Below are 22,461 nucleotides of genomic sequence, written 5' to 3'. Positions count from 1 at the left end.
GAGAGAGAGAGAAACATCTATGTGAAGGGACACATCAAGTGGCTGCCACCCACACGACCAACCAGGGCCGGTGACAAACTGCAACCGAGGTACGTGCCCTTAGCGGGAACCGAACCCGGGTCTTTCTGTACCGCAGGTCGAAGCTCCAACCGCTGAGCCAAACCGGCCAGGGCAGGACATTGTTGTTTTAAAAAAAACCAGTCATCCCGCCCAGCCAGTGTGGCTCAGTGGATTGAGTGTCATCCCATGGACCTAGAGGTCTCAGTTTGATTCCCGGTCAGGGCACATGCCCAGGTTTCGGGCTCAGTCCCCAGTGAGGGGGCGTGCAGGAGTCAGCCAGTCTGTGCTTCTCTCTTTTATATCAATGTTTTTATCTCTCTCTCCCTTCCTCTCTCTCTCAAAAAAATCAACAAAAATATTTAAAGATAAAATAAAATAGTCATCCCCTGGCTAGAATGTTTCCACATGGCCGTGGCCAGATGCAAGAGAGGCTGGGAAGTGGGTCTTTATTTTGGAAAACCAAGCACCCTGCTGAAAAGCATGGGTTCTATTTCTGAGGAAGAATGGGATAGTGATTCAGGGGGAGCAGTGTCTCATCTCTTCCATGTCCTTTTTTTTTGGTATATGCCCCTAGCGGGAATCGAACCCGGGACTCTCTGGTCTGCAGGCTAACGCTCCAAATGCTGAGCCAAACTGGCCAGGGCCCATCTTTTTTTTTTTTTTTTTAATCTTCACCCAAGGATATGTGTATTGATTTTTAGAAAAAGAGGGAGAAAGAGAGAGAGAAATAAATATAGTTGTGAGAGAGAAACATCAGTCGGTTGACCCCCATACGCACCCTGACTGGGGATCAAACCCACAACCTGGTTATGTGGCCCTGACTGGAAATCAAACCCACAACTTTTGGTGTACAGGACAACGCTTCAACCAACTAAGCCACCCAGCCAGGGTTCCATGCCACCTTATTAGTTTTTTCCCCTAAACTTATAACTAATACATGCTTATTGTATAAAATAAAACAATTCAAACAATGCAGAAGAGTATAAAGAATAAAACAAAAATAAGTATAGTCCTGGCCGGTTTTGCTTAGTGGTTAGAGAGTCGGCCCACGGACTGAAGGGTCGCAGGTTTGATTCCTGGGCAAGGGTATCTGGGTTGCAGATTTGGTCACCGGCCCTGGTCTTGGGATGTGTGGGAGGCAACTAATCCATATGTCCCTCTTCCTCCCCACCTCCACCCCTTCCTTCTATTCTCAAAAAAAGAAAAAACCCCAAACCCTTAGAACATATAAAGAGAAACAGCTGAAAGATAGCCCACAATCCTCTCTGCAGCCACTGATCACATTCTGGTGGGGGACAGAGCTGCCTGCCTAGTGTCCTCTGAGAGTGTCATAGGACACTGAAGCTGTGCAGGAAGGCAACTCCGCATTCTTCAGTCAGGACACTTGTAGTCGTTCTTGACATGTACCTCAAGCTTCTTCAGCTGTGGAGCCCCTGTCCCTTCTCCCTTGTTCCTCTTCTCTCCCATGTTCAATAAGGACTTAACGTTTTCTTAAATATCAGTCTTTTTCTTCATGCTTCAAGCAGCTACGAATAGAGATTATTTTTATCTTTCCCCTTCATTTTTACATGAGGCAGCCAATTTTACACAGTTCTGCACCTTGATTTTCTTCATCAGCAATATATCTTAGAAATCTTTCCACATCGGTACATAAAGAACGTCCTTCAGATAGGCATTTTTCATACAGCCACAGTGTGGGCTAACTTCCTTCCTCAGAACCAGGCAGCCCCAAACATCAGTTCAGAGTCTCTCCTGAAGTTCTTAAATGGAATTTAGGCTTTGTTTTGGGGTCTGTGAACTCTCCCAAGTGTCCAGCAGATTGCATTAAAATGGCCTGTTTTTGCCCTGGCTGGTTTGGCTCAGCGGTTAGAGCATTGGCCTGTGGACCAGAGAGTCCCGGGTTCGGTTCCACTAAGGGCACCTACTTCGGTTGCAGTTTGTCCCTGGCCCCAGTTGGGGTTGTGTGGGTGGTAACCAGTCGATGTGTCTCTCTCACATCGATGTTTCTCTCTCTCTCTCCCTCTCTCCCTCCTGCTCTATCTGAAGATAAATGCAAAAATGTCCTCGGGTGAGGATTAAAACAAAAAAAGGCCTGTTTTTGAGAGTAGGCTCCATGATTCTTAGCACATCCTCAGGTTATACCAGTGGTTACCTGGAGACGGGGTGGGATGGGAACTGGGTGGGAGGGAGAGTTTTCACTCTGTGTCTTCATAAATTTAAGTTTTTTTTCCCCCTCAAACCCGAGAAAGTAATATCTATTTAGAGTGGGAGAGAAGATTTAAAGTCTTTTATTTAAAATGTTTTTAAAAAAAATTTTTTTTTGTTTTGTTGATTTTTAGAGAGAGAGGAAGGGAGAGGGAGAGAGAGATAGAAACATCCATGAGAGAGAACATTGATTGACCGCCTCCTGCATGCCCCCCACTGGGGATCGTTCGTACAACCTGGGCATGTGCCCTGACTGGGAATCAAACCGGCAACCTCTTGGTGCATGGGTCGACGCTCAGCCACTGTGTCACACCAGCCAGGTAAAATTTTTTTTTTTTTTCTTTAAAAATATTTTTTTTTGATGTTTTTTTTCTTTATTGATTTTAGAGAGAGAGGAAGGGAGAGGGAGAGAGAGATAGAAACATAGATGAGAGCCCTGGTTGGTTTTGCTCAGCAGTTAGAGCGTTGGCCTATGGTCCAGAGAGGCCCAGATTTGGTTCCCACTAAGGGCACGTACCTCGATTGTGGTTCGTCCCCTGCCCTAGTTGGGTTCATGTGGGTGGCAACCACTCAATGTGTCTCTCTCACGTTGATGTGTCTCTCTCTCCCTCCCTTTCTTTCTCCCACTGAAGATAAATGCAAAAAAGTCCTCGGGTGAGGATAAAAAAATAAAATACATATTTACAGCCCTAGCTAGTGTGACTCAGTTGGTTGGGCGTCATCCTGCTCACTGAATGGTTGCCGGTTAGATTACTGGTCAGGACACCTGCCTAGATTTTGGGCTTGATCCCCCAGTAGGGGGCTTGCAGGAGGCACTGATTAATGTTTCCCTCTCACATTAGTATTTCTCTGTCCCTTTCCCTTCCTCTCTTTAAAAATCAATAAAAATATTAAGACTATATATAGATTCCTATGTAAACTTGATTAAAAAATACATGAAGAGAACGTACATGAGCAGTATATATTCTTGCTATGTCAAGGTTATGTATATATGTAATATACATATAGTTATGTATGTGCCCTGGCCAGTTTGGCTCAGCAGTTGGAGCGTCAGCCTGTGGACCAGAGAGTCCCGGGTTTGGTTCCCACTAGGGGCACATACCAAAAAACAAACATATAGTTATGTATGTGTAACTACATATATGAAACTAATATTGATAATCTTTGTGTATTCACTTATATTAAGCTTTTCCAAGTTGTTTCCAACAGGAGAGTTGGTCTGAATAACCTAACCCATTGCTGCTATCTGCTGCTCCAGTTTTTAGTTGGAGTTTCTGAAATGTTGCTCTCTAAGGTTCTGTGCTTGTAAAACATTGGGCTTCCGGGTTCTTTGGGTTGTCTCACTTTGGGATTCCAGGGGACTGGGACATTACATTTTCTAGGTCTGAGGTTTCGAGGATCCAAGCCCCTGCACCCTGGGGTTACTAGGAGCTCCTGGAGGACTTGGTGTACATGGGGGGGTCTGCATGGAGACCAGGGCAGTGCCAGGCCCCCCACACTAGCAAGCAGTGGCATTTGGGGTCTCTCCCCGGACATAGCCTTGGGGGCATCTTGTCTCTCACCAGCCCTGTGACTGCCTTCTCAGGTACCCTCCATACTTGGTCGCCAGCCCCAGGTCAGGCCCCAGCAGGTGCAAGTCAGGAGGTCAGGTGGATCCATGTCAGAAGGAAAAGGCCTGGGGTCTCACCACCTGCCCTGCTTCCCTCCTCAGGATCTTCATCATCTGGGCCATCAGCAGCTGGTTCCGCCGAGGGCAGGCCCCTCAGGACCAGGTGGGCCCCGGAGGAGCCCCGCGTGTCGCCAGCCGCAACCTGTTCCCTAAAGACACTTTAATGGTAACTGTTGGCTGAGAGGCCAGACAAGGGAGATGAGAGCGCCAGGGAGGGTGTGGGCGAGTCACATGGGTAGCGATCTGGTTCCTGGGTACTGTCAGTTCTGTGAACGGGTCCAGAGTTGAGGAGCTTTGAGTCTCTCCACAACCCATGGAACCTGTCACTCACATGACACCCATAAGGAAAAAGTAAGTTCTTGGTTTTGTGGGGGTTTTATCTCTGGGGACGAGGGACATCCAAGGAGTCACTCAGTTAAAAACTATCTTAACAGGGTCCTTAATGTATTGCATTTCAAAAGTATGTTCAGGCTTTGCAAAGGGAGGTGTGCAGGGGAGGGGAAAGGAAAGGCGAGGCTGAGAAGGGGCGAGGATCAGGCAGAGGCAGGGGGAGGAAGAACCCGGAGCATCTGGGATCAGGAGCATCCAAAGCAAGTGTTGAGATCCCAGAAATTCAGGCTCTTCCCACCTTTGTGGTTCTCTGCAGCTCTGGGATTCCCACTTTCCCAAAATTCTAGTCAGCAGGGTGGCCACTGCTCAGCTGGTCTTGGTCACTGGGCCTTCAGGGCTCTGGACAAAGGTGGCCATGGAGACTTGAGAAAGAAGGGAGTTCTCAGAGGTACGACTTCCCCATGTTCTCGGTAGCCGGCTGACACTCCTGCAGATACCGACTGTGCTGTATCTATAAGCCTGCAGAGCTCTGAGCAGGAAGGCCGTAAGCGGCCGAGAAGGGAGAAGATGGTTCAGGGAGGTCCTGATCCTTTCTTACCCCGAATTCTAGTTGCTAGACTGACCCTTCTTTCATTGTTTTTTGCTCAAAGACATAGATGCAGACCAGGACAGATGTGGTGGGGGTATGAGAAAAGAATATTTATTCCACTAGCTGCTACTCTTCTCTCCCCTAGCTCTCTTTTTTCTCCCTGCAGCAAAGTTACTCATATTAGTGTGCTGAACCCTGCCACAGTTCTTCATCTGCTCTTGATCCGTCCACCTCAGAGGCTCCTAAGAGCAGCCCTAAGCTCCTCCCTTCTCCCAACAGAACCTGCACGTGTACATCTCAGAGCACGAGCACTTTACAGACTTCAACGCCACGTCAGCACTCTTCTGGGAGCAGCATGACCTGGTGTATGGCGACTGGACTAGCGGCGAGAACTCAGATGGCTGCTATGAGCACTTTGCTGAGCTCGACATTCCACAGGTGGGGATAGCTCCCGATTTCCGGCCCCGAGGCTGCCTGACTGCACGGAAGGGCCTTCCCTTAAACCAACTCCCAGCCCTGCAGTCTGGAGTTTAGGCTCCAAGCCTGGCTGTACCCTTAGTTCACGTGCTTTGTGGCCACAGGCAGGTCCCTGAGGTCTCTGGGCCATGGCCTCCCCACATCTCCTTGTGAATGGAGTTGCAATTGGCCTAAGATCCTGCCAGCTACGTCTAGGGTTGTGTGTTTCTGTGTCTGAAACTAGTGAAAGATTAGTAATTGTCCTTGGGGGTGTCCAGTCATCACTAGTTTGTCAGATAGCCCAGTTTGTGATGCCCAGTTTGAAAATACTTAACAGTTAACATTGATTAAGCACTTAACTCTGTGCAGGGCACCAAGCTAGGCCAACTAGTGTGGACCTCCCGGCAACCTTATAAAGTGGGAACTCTTCTCTCCAATGATAAGAACACTGAGTTACAGAGAGATTGAGTGACTTTCCCAAGGTCACACAGCTAGTGAGAGATTTGAACTCAGGCTATCTGGCTCTGGACTCTGGCAGCCCCAGGTTCAAATCCTGCCTCCTCCAAGCAGCCCTTCCTGACTCTCAGGTTCATGCAGCCACCCTCTCTGGGCTCTTCCCAACCAAGCCCTGCCCATGCTGAGGGTTGTCACTACCTGAACATGGGTCTCTTCCCACCATGGGACTGTGAGCCCTGTGAGGGGAAGGCTGGGACTGTCTTGGTAACCACTATGCCCCAGCTCTATTCACCATGGGACTGGTGCAGAATCAGTGAATGTTGAACACTGAATGAATTTGCTGGATCAATGAGGCTGTCGTCTCCTTGAGGCTGCACTTGTTCATTTCTCTTTAGCAGGTCTCCTTGGCCTCCTGAGGGGGGCGGGGGCATGTCTGCTCTTTCTGTCTTGGTCTGTCAGAGTGGCTGGACATGGTGTAGACACGGTCTTTCTGAGGCAGATAGGCTAGCCTGTGCTGATGGCTGGCCCCCACTGAGACTCGCGCCCAGGATCCAGGCCCCTCCCTCCCTGAGGTCCCAGCTAGCCTACGGGGCAGCAAGCCCGGCAACAAAAGCCACCCTCAAGGACTTAGATCTGACCTTCCTTCCCAGCTTTGAGGTGGAAGTGTGTCTCAGTTGCACCTGATTGTAATTTATGGAGGTGACTAAATGATGACATGGAGAAGCCAAAGCCATTGAAAGAAGAATTAATTATGTTTCCTGAGAGGAGGGAGCCACATTGGGAAGCACCGGGTTTGTGCAGGAGAAGGAGCGAGTGGGGAAGCCTAGGCCTGAGCCTTTACTGGGGTTTCCACTGGAAAGACAAGGCAGAGCAGGGAAACAGCTTAGAACTGGCTAGTTTGGGTAACGTCAGAGGGCTCTGGGCTAGAGGAGTGGTCTCTAGTTGTCTGATACCTGGTCCCAGGTGAGTTAGGACAGCTGGTGTGAGAGAGAGGTGGATGAAGGGCGTGGGTGGGGTGTGGACTTAGGATTGCTTGGTTTGCATGGAAAAGGTCTGTTTCAGGGCAGGTGAGTTATTATTTGTAGGAATTACCTCTGCAGGGGCAGTCTCTACCCCATCAGCTAGGTCCCCCAAGATGCTAAAACAGCATAAAATACAAAAAACATGATGAACACAGAGGTGGACTTCAAAGGCAGGGAAATGAGGGGGACACTGTATGGCCAAGCGAATCCAGCTCCACATGAGGAAGGGCGACGTGCCCTTGCCGCCCACCCCTGCCCTAGCAGGTGGCCCGCCTCTGCATGTTCTCTGTATGCGCTGGGAGTGAGCATAGTCCCTGCTGCGGGATAGAAGGTGAAAGGCACAGGCGGAGAGGTGGGGCGCAGATAGTGAGAGGCAGAGCCGCACAGAAGCCACAGACTGGGCTCAGATCCACTCGCTCGCTGCACATTACCTCAGCTATCTGTGGGAGCCCCCGTTGGCCCTTCTGGAAAATGGGGACGATACAACCACTGCATGAAGTCTTCATGTGTACAGGAATGTGAGCCCAGTGGATTAGGCAGTTACCATTTGAAGTACCTGGAGCAGAGTCTGGGACCCTCTGTTTGTTGAATGAATTAAGGTCATTTATTGAGCTCCAACTTTGTCTGAGTGGCATGCTAGGTACTCTGGGATAATCCTGACTGCACTCCTGTGCCTTCATCTCTCATGACCTGTACCCTGTGGGTGGGAACAAGGCTCAGTGAGAGGAAGTGCTAGAACCGGGATTCAAATCCAAGTCTGTCTGATTCCAGTGTTTTTCTCTTAACCACTTAGCTACACTGCCTGCCCAGCCAGCGAACTGGGGAGTGGGGAAGCTGCTGGGGGCATGTGTCATGAGGGGCTTCAGCATTTCCTTCTCCCTGTTGGCCCGCCTTGCAGAGCGTTCAGCAGAACGGCTCCATCTATATCCACGTCTACTTCACCAAGAGTGGCTTCCACCCGGACCCCCGGCAGAAGGCCCTATACCGCCGGCTTGCCACAGTCCACATGTCTCGGAGTAAGTCGATCTCTGCAGCCCAGACCCACAGTCCAGGCAGCCAACAGCCTGGGCGCTCAAAGCCGGTACAGGGTCTCGAATATCAGGTCCACGAGGACGGAGAGGAACCCTGTGCCCAGGGAGGCTGGGATTGGCGAGCCACCATTTGTGCTTCTGTAGACACCCCTCAGGCAGACAGGAGAGCATTGGGCTTACAAGGAGCTGGTGGACAAAGGGACTTTTGAAGGGGATGTGATGGGCCAGCTCCTGTGCAGTACAATGAACCCTTGCTTTTGCAGAGCTCAATTTAACAGACTTCGGATTAAACAGACAGAATTTTCAGTACAAATGTCATATGTGAAAATTAACATCCTATTAATTTAAAAATGCTTTTAACCAAGATTTGCTTATAGTTAAATTAGCAGGTTTTATTTTTTTTTGTTATTGATTCGCTGTTATTTTTTTAAGTACATTTTTAGTGATTTTTTAGAGAGAGAGGGAGAGAGAGATAGAAACATGGATGTGAAAAACATCTATCAGCTGCCTCCTGCTCGCCCCCTACTGGGGATCAAGCCTGTAACCTGGGCATGTGCCCTGACTGGGAATCAAACAGGACCTCTCAGTCCGTGGGATGATGTTCAATCCACTGAGCCACACCGGCAGGCAATTCAGTTATTTTTTTTTTTTATTTTTTATTTTTTTATTTTTTTTTTTTATCCTCATCCGAGGACATTTTTGCATTTTTTGTACAGACAGAGTGGGAGGGAGAGAGAGGAAGAGAGAGAGAGGGAAACATCGATGTGAAAGGGACACATCGAGTGGCTGCCACCCGCACGACCAACCAGGGCCGGGGACAAACTGCAACCGAGGTACATGCCCTTAGCGGGAACCGAACCCGGGTCTCTCCGGACCGCAGGCGGACGCTCTAACCGCTGAGCCAAACCGGCCAGGGCAATTCAGTTATTTTTAACAAATTTTAGTGAATAGGCCGTATGTTCGAAAAAACACTAGTAATTTCACCGACATAAATAAATACTACATATCTACAACTACAGTCTACATATTTAAATCCAAGAGTCACCTCTCATAAACGATATTCAGGGAATGATTAGCACGATCACACCTCATGGGGCGTGGTAATTAGTTCTGTTGTCCCGCACTGTGCCTTTTTGTAGCAGTTTTTTTAATACGTTTTTATTGATTTTTTTATAGAGAGAGGAAGGGGAAAAGAGATAGAAACATCGATGTGAGAGAGAAACAACAATCTGCTGCCTCCTGCATGCTGCCCCCTACTGGGGATTGAGCCTGCAATGCGGGCATGTGCCCTGAGTGGGAATGGAACTGGAACCTCTCGGTCCTGGGATGACACTCAATCCACTGAGCCACACCTGCCCGGCTCTGCAACAGTTCTAACATGTGCTGGTTCATGCCGGCTGATGTTCCAACGTGTGCTAAGCCACACCCCAGCTGTGTGCATGTGTTTATTCATAGTGACTGCTGATTGCACACATTTACTAGACCTATTCAGTATAAATTTAAAATTACAGTAATACATGTAGAAAACTTTTCTGTGAAATGAAACTTTTCATACATAATTTTAATTACACAAACATGTCTACATAAGTAAAAACAGGTTAACTAATTTGTCTGTTTTTTCACATATGCATTTGAAAAACCCACTTTATTATATAACAGACTTGGAGTTTTAATGGACACCCCCTCACCCAGATTAGTCTGTTATATAGAGGTTTTACCGTACCTGGCTTGGTAGACGTAGATGTTCAAGAATAGTCTGAGTGGACGATGGGTTGATGGACACTCTAGAATAGGTGTGGCCCTGGCCGGGTGGCTCAGTTGGTTGGAGCATTCTTCTTACACCAAAAGGGTTTCGGGTTTGATTCCCAGTTAGGACATATAACCTGGGTTGAGGGTTAAATCCCCAGTGGCGGTGTGAATGGGAGGCCACCAATCAATGTTTCTCTCTCATATTGATGTTTCTCGCTCCCCTCTTCCTCTCTCTCTGAAATCAATAAAAACATATGTTCAGATGAGGATTTAAAAAAGAAATTTAGAATAGTCTGTGAATGGACCATGAGTTGATTGGCACTCTAGAATAGTTGTGAATAGACGATGGGTTGATTGACACTCCAGAATAGTCTATGAATGGACAGTGGGTTGATTGATACTCCAGAATAGTCTGAATGGACAGTGGGTTGATTGACACTCTAGAATAGTCTGTGAATGGACAGTGGGTTGATTGACACTCTAGAATAGTCTGAGGATGGAGAGCCGGTGGATTGACACTCCAGAATAGTCTATAACTGGAGGATGGTTTGATTTAATGAGCACAGGGAGCCCGGAGGCCTTTTGAAATTTGTTTCATCCAGTGTGACTTCTAATTGCGTGTATTGGCTCAGCCGGCATGAGCAGGTACTGCACAAATGTGTCATCCTTGAGGTGCCTTGTGGGACAGTGCGATGTCCCAGGTGACCTGTTTGCATGGGCCCTGTGAGCCCTGACTCTCAGACACACACCTCTGAGCAGTGCCCTTCATTTTCAAAGACAGGATGCTGAGGGCCCTGGAACTGGATAAGGTCCCCCATTCTCATTCTCACTGGATGCCCACTGGGAGAATCCTGATTGAGTGAACAAACTCCTGGGTCAGGGATGGCCATTTGAGACTTTTGACACAGCCCTATAACAAAACAGATTTTCTCTGCAAAGGGCATCTTCTTAAATTTTTTTTCTTATTTCTTGTTTCAAGTACAGTTGACCCTTTAACAACACGGGTTAGGGGTGCCAGCTCTCTGCACAGTTGAAAATGTATGTGTAATTTTTTTCCCATTTTTTATTTTGTATGTATAATTTTTTACTCCCAAAACTTAGTTGTTCCTTAATATGTGTGGGAGATTGGTTCCAGGACCCCCAGCAGGTACCAGAATCTGAGGATACTGACATAAATCAGGTCCCTTACATAAAGCGGCATAGATCCATGCATACAGTTGGTTCTCTGCATCTGTGGACTCCCAGCCACAGAGCAAAAACAGTACAGGTGTTTATTTTTAAAAATCCGCATAGACGTTAACCGCACATTTCACACCCATGTTGTTCAAGGGTCAGCTGTATATGGTTTAAAATAAAAATAATCAACAAGAGTGAAACCTATCAGTCCTTTGTCCCCTCATTCCCCTCCTCCCCCAAATCCCACACCCACAGGCAACTGCTTTCAAGTTCATTTACCTGTTTTTTGCTCCTTAATCCCCAAGACTCCCCAAAACAAGTTGATACCTCAGTTTCTTGGTTTTTCAGTTTTAGCTGTATCTCCTGACCTCCTACTCTGGAAAAGGAAATCCCAACATGTTAACATAATTTTGATTAGCATTCAGTATTCACATTACTGAGTGTTACTCTTGTTTACATCTGAACCACACAGTGAGCATAGTTTATTTTTTCTTTCCTGTCCAACTTCTTTTTTTTTTTTAATCCTCACCCGGAGGACATTTTTTGCATTTATCTTCAGATAGAGCAAGGGGGAGAGAGGGAGAAAGAGACAGAGAGAGAAACATCGATGTGAGAGAAACACATTGAGTGGTTGCCACCCACATGACCTCAACCAGGGCCGGGGACAAACTGCAACCAAGGTATGTGCCCTTAGCGGGAACCGAACCCAATACTCTCTGGTCCGCAGGCCGACGCTCTAACCGCTGAGCCAAACCAGCCAGGGCCAACTTCTCATTTTCTGTAAGGTTAATGAGTGTTGGCATTTTTTCTCTAGCTGTTCGTGCCTTTGTCCTGGAGTCCACTGGCTCCTGATTGGCTGTCATAGGACTCTCTCCCAGTGCTTGAGTTGCAGCAGCGAATTTTGCGAGCTCCATTTTGCATTGTTTTCTTGTGCCTGTGGATTTGGTGATGATCCATCCGGCTGTTTTGTGTGTGGTGCGGTAACAGATGTACTTCTGTTTATGTGGTTAGGTCTTTCTTGATTATTCTGGTATAAAAATATACTGGTCCCTGCAGTGGGACCCCATACCAGCGATCTTGGGTGGGATAGTGCAGCGGTGCCAGGTCTAAGTGTTGTACTTTGCAAAAAGTGCTGAAATAACAGGAATTCATTCAGAAACCATTCTGTGCCACAAGAAATAAAAACACCGTGGCTGTGGAATGAGATAGAAATGTAACTTCCGGGATTGGCTGATGTCAGAAATCGGGTGACACTGGCTGTTTGTCAAGAATATGTCAAACCCTGGCCAGGAGGCCCAGTTGATTGGAGTGTCGTCCCCTACACCAGAAGGTTGCAGGTTTGATTACAGGTCAGGGCACATACCTACATTGTGGGTTCAACCCCCAGTCAGGGCGTGTACGGGAGGAGACAACTGATTGATGTTTCTCTTCCACATCCGTGTGTGTGTGTGTGTGTGTGTGTGTGTGTGTGTGTCTCTCTCTCTCTCCCTCTCTCTCTCTCTCTCTCCCTCTGTTCCTCTTCCTCTCTCTAAAAATGAATAAAAACATATCCTTGGGCACAGATTTAAAAAAAAAGATTATGTCGAGCTTGGGCAGGAACTGGGTGGAGGTTGGCAAAGTGGGGGAAGTGAGGACATTTGTAATAGTGTCAACCATAAAAATAAAGTTAAGAGCCTTGGCCAGTTTGGCTCAGCGATTAGAGCGTTGGCCCGCGGACCAAAGAGTCTTGGGTTAGATTCCGGTCAAAGGCACGTACCTTGGTTGTAATTCAGTCCCCAGCCCAGGTTGTGGTCATGCAGGAGGCAACCAATTCATATGTCTCTCTCACATTGATGTTTCTCTCTCTGTCTCTCTCTCTGTCTCTCTCTCTCTGTCTCTCCCTCCTTCTCTGTCTGAAAATAAATGGAATAATATCTTCGGGTGAGGATTTAAAAAAATAAAGTTAAGGGTGGATAAACAAACATTGTGTTGAGGTTGGAGATCAGCTCCTCCTGCTTCAGTCAGGAGACGAAGTCGCCATCATTCTCCCGTTAGTGGAGGGTTGTGCTGTGGAGCCCTTGAGAACGACATAAGTGAAGCTGAAGAGAAAGCTGAAGATACAATAAGACTCACTGCTGAGAAACTTTCAGTGGATGAAGCCTCACAGTTGGTGATATCTCCACTCTGGTGCAATATCCCTATGTGTAGGGACCACAAGAAATAACTTGGAAGGGAAAAGAGTCATTAGCTTAGAGTATGAAACATATCTTAGAATATGAGATGTCTTAGAATATGAAGTAGAAAAGGAAGTCATGCCCGGCCAGTGTGGTTCAGTGGATTGAGCATTGTCCCATGCAGCAAGAAGTCATCGGTTCGATTCCTGGTCAGGGCACGTGCCTGGGTTGCAAGCTTGATCCCCAGTGGGGGGGAGGAGGGGCGTACAGGAGGTATCCAAACAATGTTTCTCTCTCATTAGTGTTTCTTTCTCTTTCCCTTCCTTTCTCTCTAAAACAGCAATAAAACGTATTGTGGAAAAAAGGAAATCAGAAGAATTTGAAGTGACAATAGGCAGAAATGGCCAAACACATAGCAGTTTTCCATAGACTGGCTTAGTTCTAGGCTCAGAAGCAAGCATTGCCATTGCTGTGTCCGCGGCCTGTAGGTTGCGTGCCTCAAAGCTCTGAGCTGGGCTATTGATACTTTATTTTTATTTTATTTTTTTAATTCTCACCCAAGGACATTTTTGCATTTTTATCTTCAGATAGAGTGGGAGGGAGAGAGGGGGGAAGAGAGAGAGAGAAACATCAATGTGAGAGAGACACATTGAGTGATTGCCACTCACACAACCCCAACTGGGGTGGGGACAAACTGCAACCGAGGTACGTGCCCTTAGTGGGAACCGAACCCGGGACTCTGGTCTGCGGGCCAACACTCTAACTGCTGAGTCATACCAGCCAGGGCTAAAACGTTTTTTAAAAGATAATTTTTTTTTGGGTGACTCAGTGATTCCTTATGTGCTGAGTGCTGTTTTTTTTTGTTTGTTTGTTTTTTATCCTCACCCGAGGACATTTTTTCCATCCTTTGTTCTGATAGAGCGGGAGGGAGAGAGAGGAAGAGAGAGAGAGAGAGAAACATCGATGTGAAGGGACACATCGAGTGGCTGCCACCCGCACGACCAACCAGGGCCGGGGACAAACTGCAACCGAGGTACGTGCCCTTAGTGGGAACCGAACCCGGGTCTCTCTGTACCGCAGGCCGACACTCTAACCGCTGAGCCAAACTGGCCAGGGCCTGAGTGCTGTTTTAAGTGCACGTGTCTGGAATGTGTTCTGTGGATGTTCCACCCGCTGCCTTCCATGTAGCAGGATCTGGGAAGGTGTGGGAAGAGGCAAGCTGAGGAGGTGTGGCCTACAGGGCTGTCCCCAAAAGAAGGGTTCATCAGGGGCCTGGGGTCGATGCGCCTGATGCCTCAGAGGCTACCTTGAATATGACCCAGGTGGATAGCTGCTCACTTGCACCCCGTTTATCCTCATTGATGCCATAGTTCTTGTGGTTTTGCCTTTGGTGAATGAGATCCCTGTCACTGTGTGGTGAGGTGGTGTTCACAGTCACTGTGACAGTTGTCGGTGTGGTTTACAAAGTAGAGTCTGCAGCCAGTGGATCTGGAAGGCCCGCCAGGATCACCCAGGCTGCCTCACAGCTGGGGCCCCTTGGGGCTGGCCACCCAATTCCTGGGTGAAGAATGAGAGCGTGAGAGCGGAACAGCCCCCCTCTCCCCAAAGGGCCAGCACCCAGTACTCTAGAGCAGCCCTGTCCCCTAAAGATGTGCCAGCTACTGTGTCATTTTAAGTTTTCTGGTGGCCACATTAAAACAAAAACAAAAGGGAACAACAAAACGAATGTTAGTAATAATTCTGTTGAGGTCAGCATGTTGTCATTTCAATATATGATCAGTATAAAAATGATTGAGATCACTGAGATTATCTTACATCCTTTTCCTTCCTCTGCACTAAGTTTCCAAATCGGGTGTGTTTTGCACTCACCGCACATCTCTGTTTGGGTCAGCCACATTGTCAGTTCCCAGTGGCCTCATGTGGCTAGTGACCCTGTCCTGGCTGCTGCTTCTAGAAGCTTGAACTCCAAGAAAGGTGGCTCGTCCCTCCCACAGAAGCCAGGTCCATTTTGTATTATAATCCCATGTGGGTGCTGCAAAGTTGTAGAACGTCCTCCACCTGAGCCTAAGCCTCTCTCCTGTGCCTTCTCCCCCAGGCCCTCTGGGCCAGGTGGGCACAGCTCCTCCCTCCCCCAGACAGCCTCTCCCAGCAGCGGAGCACATCCCCCCAGAATTTATTCTTCAGAATGCCCATACTTGTGTGTGTCTGCTGCCTCTGGGCATGGGGACACGGTCTCAAACGTGTTAATAATGATAGAAGTGACAGGCTGACATTTGTGTTAACAGTAAGAGCAGCAGGCCCTGGTCGGAAAGCCTAAATCCGTTTCCGGTAACATTTTTGAATGTGAACTTGTGTAGAATCCAGAAGCCTGGAGCCTTGATTCTGAGTGGGTGGGAGGGGTCTGGGCTCAGTGGTTTGTGTGTATGTGACACGCAGGGACGTCTACCTGGCTGAGCTCTGTGAGCAGAGAGCCACTTCACCGTGGTCCTGCCAGGAAGAGGTGGGCTTTTGTCCCCGTTCTTCAGAGGAGAGGCCGAGGCCCAGGGAAGTAACATGGCTCTCCAGTGTCGCTTGGCTTGTGTGAGACAGAGCCAAGACGTGACTCCAGGGCTCCCGCTCTTGGCCAGCTCCCTTCCCATTTCCCCATCTCTCCCTGGCCCTGGGGACAGCCTGGAAAAGTCATAGGAGGGACAGGCTGCATTTTTTCCCAGCATAAGGAAGAGCTGAAAAGTACCCAAGCAGGGTGGAGGTGTAAACAAGCACCAGCGCCTTCCTTCTGGCATGTCGTGGCGTGGTTCAGGGCAGGGTGCAGAGAGCCTATGGCTGGCCAGGCCTCTGCGAGAGGAAGTGAGGTCTGTTCTTGGCTGGGGATTCACAGCCCCGAAGTATTTCTCACAGTGGTGGTCCTAGGCCTTCGCCGGAACTTTCCACAGCTCGCCTGTTTATCTTCATGGATCCCAGTAGACGTCACTGGGCCCAGGCTTGTGCAAGGCATATGTCTGTGTCCAAAATGGGCCCATCCCCTCCTGGGAACAGATAGCAGACAAACCAATGGGCAGGTGAATGGGAGGCAGCAATGGAAATACGAATGGCAGGGAGCATGATGAGGTGGGGGGTAGGATAGGCACGCTCTGTGGAAGAGGGACTTCTAACCAGGCACTTGAAGGGCGAGAAGGAGCCAACCAGGGAGATTCTAGCCATGGTGGATATGTGTTGGGGACAGAGCAGCACAGTTGGTGCATTTGAGGAGAGAGGAGCGAGGTGGGTGAGGGTGGAAGGGGTGAGCTGGGAGGTTGGCAGGGCTTTCAAGCATCGGGACCTGTCTGGGGTTTGGAAGTAGCGGGAGGACAAGATCCAGATACTTGGTTTAAAAGAACTGCCGGCTGCCCTGCAGGGAGGTCATAGGAGGCAAGGGTGGCCACCAGGAGGCTAATGAGGTGACTGGAGTCATCCAGGAGTGGGACACTGGCTGGCTTGGTATGGGGCCCTGGAGACAGGAGTGGTTGATTGGAGGAGCGTGCTGGAGGGGCTCCTAGGACAGGCAGGATGGAACTGGCGTACAGATTCTGGAGCAGGAAGACTCCCATGTTTCTGCCTCGAGCCATTTGGTGGATGTTGGTATCACAGTAAAGTTGGGGAAGTGGGTCTGGATGAGATTTGAAAGGACAACTCAGGCTTGCTGGGTACCGTCATCATCAGTTGGCATTTGGGATTGTAGGGGCCAGGAACCCAGTGAACAGCTCTTGGTAGGCAGAGGTCTGGGGTCTGGATCCCAGGTGCCAGCAGGTCTCATGTCCACTTCCTTTCCCCACCTCCCTCCACAGTGATCAACAAATACAAGCGCCGGCGGTTTCAGAAAACCAAGAACCTGTTGACAGGAGAGACGGAAGCTGACCCAGAAATGATCAAGGTAAAGGAGCAAAGTGGGACATGGGGGCATCGGGTCGATCACAGCCCAACATCCACGCGAGCTCTCATCTGGCACCACCACTGAGCTGCTGTGGGGGCTCGGTCAAGTCTCTTTACCTCTCTGACCCTCTGTTTCCCTCTGGAAATGAGGCTGGGAAGCTGAGCTACCTCTCAGGGAGGAGGATTCCTGGGGGAGGGTGGGTCCCATCACTGTTCCCATTTTCAGATGGGAAGACTCGCCCTCAGTGTCATAGCCAGGAAAGGGCAGGGCAGGATTCACACCCAGACAGAGTGGGGACCGATGATGAGCCTTCACTAGGAATTCTTCCCGAGGGCTGGGGGCACCAGGGTGTTACCTGTGCTGGGTGCCAAGAACCTTCCTCTCTCTGCGAGGGGGTCCCAGGCAGGCGGTCTGTGAGTGTGGAGGCTGCGCGGGGCCCCCTCGCAGCCTAGCACATGGTCCCATCTAGACCTGCAGGCCTGGGTATTCTGCTTTGTCAGGTGGCTGGGGTCCGGGGTTGTTGGGGCTGGCTGGGGAGAGCTCTTGGACAACAGTCACTGTGGTGGTGGTTTATCTGCTGTCACGATTGTCATGGGACCCTTCAAGAGGAAGGGAGCAGGTGGCTCTGAGCCCCACCATCCCCATGTGTCTTCTCAGAGGGCTGAGGACTATGGGCCTGTAGAAGTGATCTCCCACTGGCACCCCAACATCACCATCAACATCGTGGATGACCACACGCCGTGGGTGAAGGGCAGCGTGCCTCCACCCCTGGACCAGTGTGAGGCCCCCAGCCCCCTCAGGCTCCCGACCAGGCCATTTTCTTGTCTCCCAGGTCTCCCTTTACCCAAGCTCCCACCCTGCCCCACCCAGCCCTCCCTAGACACTTGCCTTTCTTCCTCGTCCCTTGTCCTCTGTCTCTGTCGGGGGCCCATCTGAATGTTCCACCTTTGTTCTGGAAGGCGTGAGGGCTCTCCCCACCCTCACGGGTGCCCATGGCTTCAGCCCAGGCTGAGCAGTGCCCCGGTCCCCCATGCCCACAGACGTGAAGTTCGATGCCGTGAGTGGTGACTACTACCCCATCATCTACTTCAACGATTACTGGAACCTGCAGAAGGACTACTACCCCATCAACGAGAGCCTGGCCAGCCTGCCACTCCGGGTCTCCTTCTGCCCGCTCTCGCTCTGGCGCTGGCAGCTCTATGCCGCCCAGAGCACCAAGTCGCCCTGGAACTTCCTGGGTGATGAGCTGTATGAACAGTCAGACGAGGAGCAGGACTCGGTGAAGGTGAGGGTTTGGGGGCTTCCCAGCACCTTCCTGGGCTGCAGGAGGGGAAGGGGAAGTGGGCCAGGCTGGCAACCTGCTAACCTCTGGCCATTGCTTCCCTGATTAGTGTTACAACCTCCCAGGTACCCTCCCTGCCATCAGCCCTGGCTGATGACGGGATCCTGTCTTCAAGGATTCTGTGGTCCTTGTCACAGCTGTTTTGTTTCCTTGGCCAGGCCCTCCAGGTCTGGGCCTCTGTCCCTGCCTCTGTTCTCCTTGACTTTGGGCCCTGACGTGATGTCTCTGCTCCCTGTTATGTGTCCTTGAATATCTCCTGGTGTCACCATCTTTCTCTACCTGTGTCTGTGACCTTGAGACTCAGCTGTACTTACCTACGGTTGTCTTCCGTGTTGGGTTTCTGTTCCTCGCTCCGACTGTCCCTTCATCTTGTCACTCTGCCTCTCTCCCCATCACTCTCTCTCCTCTTCTTTCTCTCTCCGTCACTCGCCCGCCTTTCCATGCCCATCTGTCCATCTCTGGCCAGCGTGTGCTCTCCCTCTCTGAGCAGCCCCAAGGGTCAGGTCTGTGAGTTGGTTCTTCTGGGAGTCCAGAAGGAGAGAGGGGTTGCCTAATAAAGGTACTGCAGCCCCGGCCGGTTTGGCTCAGCGATTGGAGCGTCGGCCTGCGGTCCAGAGAGACCCAGGTTCAGTTCCTGCTAGGGGCATGTACCTCGGTTGCAGTTTGTCCCCGGCCCTGGTTGGTCGTGCGGGTGGTAGCCACTCGATGTGTCTCTTTCACGTCGATGTTTCTCTCTCTCTCTCTCTCTCTCCCTCTCCCCCTTCCTCTTCCTCTCTCTCCCTCCCACTCTATCTGAGCTAAAAATAGAAAATTGTCCTCGGGTGAGTATTAAAAACAAAAAAAATAAAGGTACTGCATCGGTCAGCCCCCCAGCACGGGCATGGCAGTGCTCACAGGTATCTCCCTCCACCCCACCCCCAGGTTGCCCTCCTAGAGACCAACCCTTACCTGCTGGCGCTCACCATCATCGTGTCCATCGTCCACAGTGTCTTTGAGTTCCTGGCCTTCAAGAACGGTAGGGGTGGGACCCTGGGGCCTATGAGAGGCTGTGGGGGGCTGGGATGGAAGGGTGCCTGGCAGGGGATAGGGCCTGCCCCTCCTTCTTTCCCTCCTCCATAGGTCCTCTCCCTACTGGGGGTCTCTCAGCCCCACTCTCCAGAGGCCTAGTGAACTGGTGAGGGTGATGGCCCCAAAACTCCTTGTCCAGAAACTCCCATCCACCGGGCGTGGTGCTGGGGGAGGGGCTGGGCTGGGGAACTCCGAAGCCCAGATCAGGGAAGCCCCAGAGCTGATCCCATCACCCTGCCCAGCAGGTTGCCTGCTGGGAAAGGCCCTTCAGGACTGATTGGACCAGGCCTGTGATGGGAAGGTGACAGCCCGGTCCCCAGAAGGCCCCTGAGTTCCAAAGGCCAACAGTGCTGATGGCCGGGCTTTGAGGGGACTGGCCATGTAGCAGGCACTGTTCTGAGTGCCTCGTTAGTTAGCTTGCTGAGTCCTCACAGCCACAGCCCCATGAGGAAGCCTGTTGTTACCTCCACACTTACGATGAAGAAGCAGAGGCTCAGGGAGGTTAGGCAGCTTGACCCGCAGTCACAGCTACCAACTGGCAGAGCTACAATTTGGACCCAGGCAGCTGGCCCCAGCACCTACGTTCATCCTCTAGGGCCTGCTGGCCATTTCTTGTTCCCTGGAGAACCCCAGTCTGAAGGAGGCCTGCTGCTCCGCAGCCTCTGGAGGTGGCAGCAACAATAAGCATTATTACTATTGAGACAACGTTGTCATGATTAAGAGTTACAGTCTAGAAGACTGTAACATCAGAGCTGGACAGGAAGTGCCAGCCACTGGTAGGGAGTCTATGGCCATGGCTGTGGAGCACTCACTGTGCCTGGCAGGAGCTGGGTCGGCTGGGGTCCCTCTCTTCCTGAAGGGAAATGAAGGCCTAGAGTGGGTGGTCATTCACCCACGGTCATACGTGGGTGTGGGCCCTGGGTGAGCCCAGCTTCACACCCCATGCTTGCTGCCTCCCTGGTGTGGGACAGGACTTGGATTCCCTCGTATGTACCCCACCCCCGAACCCCATCTTCGGACTCATTCTCTTGATCAGGATTGGGGGTTTTTCTGTGAATGTCCCTTTAAATCTCAGAGTCTGATGGGAAGGGGGAAGCCTTCCGAGTGTGCTGGAGCTCCAGAATCAACCAGAGCAGGGTGGTCGGCAGGGCTCAGCCCTCGCTCAGTGAGTGCGAAGCTGGCCCTGTGGGACTCCGGGCTGGCTTTGCCTCGTTCGACAGGCATTGCGGGGTGGCCTCCTGTGGCCGAGGTATTAAACACTCGACCCAGGCAGGGTCAGACGCTGCTTTTGTCCCTGTTTGGCTAACAGGAAAGCCAGGGCTCAGAGAGGGCTGACCTGGGCCCTGCAGGTTGGGTCCAGGAGCAGCACTGGAAGAAACCCCAGTGGGAGACCAGAGCCTGGGCCCTTATGTGTACCCCAGTGTCTGTGGGCCACTTCCCTCACGGTCTCAGGGTGGTGGGCTGGAGGAGATGGTTTTGAAGTGTGTGTACCAAGTTTTCCCAACCAGGGGAGGCAGCTTGGCACCAGGGTGGACAGCCCAGGTCTAGTGTCACAAAGACCTGGCTTCCAGCCAGATTCTGCTAGCCAGGCTGTGGGGCCTCAGGGAAGTGGCTTCTGTGACCAGTGGTGAGCACTTAGGACATGGCAGCAGTCACTTGTCGAGGGACTGCATTCAGGGGCTGGTGTCAGATGTTGGGACTGCAGAGGTCTTTCTTGTCCAGTGCTCCAAGTGGCCCCCGAAAAGCAGAGGTTCCTTATGGGGGTGGGGGTCATGTGTACCCCTTCCCCTTGGGTGACCCAGCACTTCCCCCTGGGGTCTGAGGAGAGTGGGGCCTGAGGGAGCCAAAGGAAGGATTCAACCCAACTCCTTGGCTTCCCCCCAACTCCCGTGCACAGATATCCAGTTCTGGAACAGCCGGCAGTCCCTGGAGGGCCTGTCTGTGCGCTCCGTCTTCTTTGGCGTTTTCCAGTCTTTTGTGGTCCTCCTCTATATCCTGGACAATGAGACCAACTTTGTGGTCCAGGTCAGCGTCTTCATCGGGGTCCTTATTGACCTCTGGAAGATCACCAAGGTCATGGATGTCCGGGTAAGGCTGGGCTGCCATGCTGTTTTGGGAGCTGCCAGGGGTTAAGAGGGGGATTGTCTGGTCAGCCAGACCCTGGAGCTGGTCCCCGGGTGTTTCCCAATGCCTGCCATACTCCTAGGACCAAGGGGATTTTTGCACCAGGGGATTTTTCAGGTCACATTGGGGCAGGGGAACTGGGAACGGTGGGGAAGGGCAGGGAGTGGAACAGGCATGGGGGGCGGGAGCCAGCATAGCAGCTGACCACAGCCTCCCTCCCTGTCCAAAGCTGGACCGGGAGCACAAGGTGGCTGGACTCTTCCCCCGCCCAACCTTCAAAGACAAGTCCACGTATATCGAGTCCTCGACGAAAGTGTATGACGATGTGAGTGTCCTCAAGTGGGTCGCGGGGAGGGTCTCCCATACACTCCTGGGGTACTAGGGGATGGGCAGTCGGTGGGGGGGGGCAGGGCCTCTGCCTGCTGATGGGCCTGCACTTTATGGCCTGTGTCACACCCTCTGGAGTCACCCACCTGCCATGTACACTTCCTGTCTAAATCCAAAGTTCTCAGGGCCACCTGGAAATTCCCCTAGGCTGGCCTGCCAGACCAGGTGTGGGTGGGTGAGGCAGGGGTGCCGGGTGGGGCCCAAGGAGTGGGGTTTCAACCCCACCCTGTGCCCCACAGATGGCATTTCGGTACCTGTCGTGGATCCTCTTCCCACTCCTGGGCTGCTACGCTGTCTACAGCCTTCTATACCTGGAGCACAAGGGCTGGTACTCCTGGGTGCTCAGCATGCTCTACGGCTTCCTGCTGACCTTCGGTGAGCAGGCCTGGGCCACACTCGGCACCCCAGTTAGGGCAGGCGCTTAGCAGATGTTCCCTGTCCCATGCTGGGACAGGACTCAGCAGTAATCAAGTCTTCCTGGCTTGACCCGGCCCTCCAGCACTCAGGGTCCAGTGTGGGAGGCAGACTCATCCCCAGACAGGGACAACCCAAGGTGGGCAGGGATGACACATGGGAGTCGGGAAGGGATGCCTGGTCCAGTCCGGGGGTCAGGGAGGGCTTCCTGGAGGTTGAACAGTGCATTTAAGTCTTTGACCTCAGGGAAACCCACACAGTAAACAGGCAGACAGGCAGCTCACCACATGTGATGAGTGCTGGGGAAGGGTCGAGGTGAG

General features: G+C 51.3%; 1 protein-coding gene and 1 pseudogene across 1 annotated transcript in view; both read left to right on the top strand.

Moving 5' to 3' along the window:
- The window catches only part of CLPTM1 (CLPTM1 regulator of GABA type A receptor forward trafficking), a 33,137-nt gene that overhangs the window by 9,330 nt on the left and 1,346 nt on the right, over positions 1–22,461 (top strand). The window contains exons 3-12 of the mRNA XM_036275215.1: positions 3,977–4,100; positions 5,133–5,291; positions 7,686–7,803; positions 16,721–16,806; positions 17,464–17,584; positions 17,847–18,091; positions 19,070–19,163; positions 21,114–21,304; positions 21,570–21,665; positions 21,967–22,102. Coding sequence (XP_036131108.1) covers positions 3,977–4,100; positions 5,133–5,291; positions 7,686–7,803; positions 16,721–16,806; positions 17,464–17,584; positions 17,847–18,091; positions 19,070–19,163; positions 21,114–21,304; positions 21,570–21,665; positions 21,967–22,102 — 1,370 coding nt within the window. The remainder of the gene's footprint in view (positions 1–3,976; positions 4,101–5,132; positions 5,292–7,685; positions 7,804–16,720; positions 16,807–17,463; positions 17,585–17,846; positions 18,092–19,069; positions 19,164–21,113; positions 21,305–21,569; positions 21,666–21,966; positions 22,103–22,461) is intronic.
- LOC118638740 lies at positions 10,260–12,815 on the top strand (annotated as a pseudogene).

This window comes from Molossus molossus, unplaced genomic scaffold (genome assembly GCF_014108415.1).
Source record: "Molossus molossus isolate mMolMol1 unplaced genomic scaffold, mMolMol1.p scaffold_m16_p_21, whole genome shotgun sequence".
NCBI lineage: Eukaryota > Metazoa > Chordata > Mammalia > Chiroptera > Molossidae > Molossus > Molossus molossus.
Note: the sequence above shows the minus strand (reverse complement) of the source record. Positions and strands in the feature narration are given on the sequence as shown.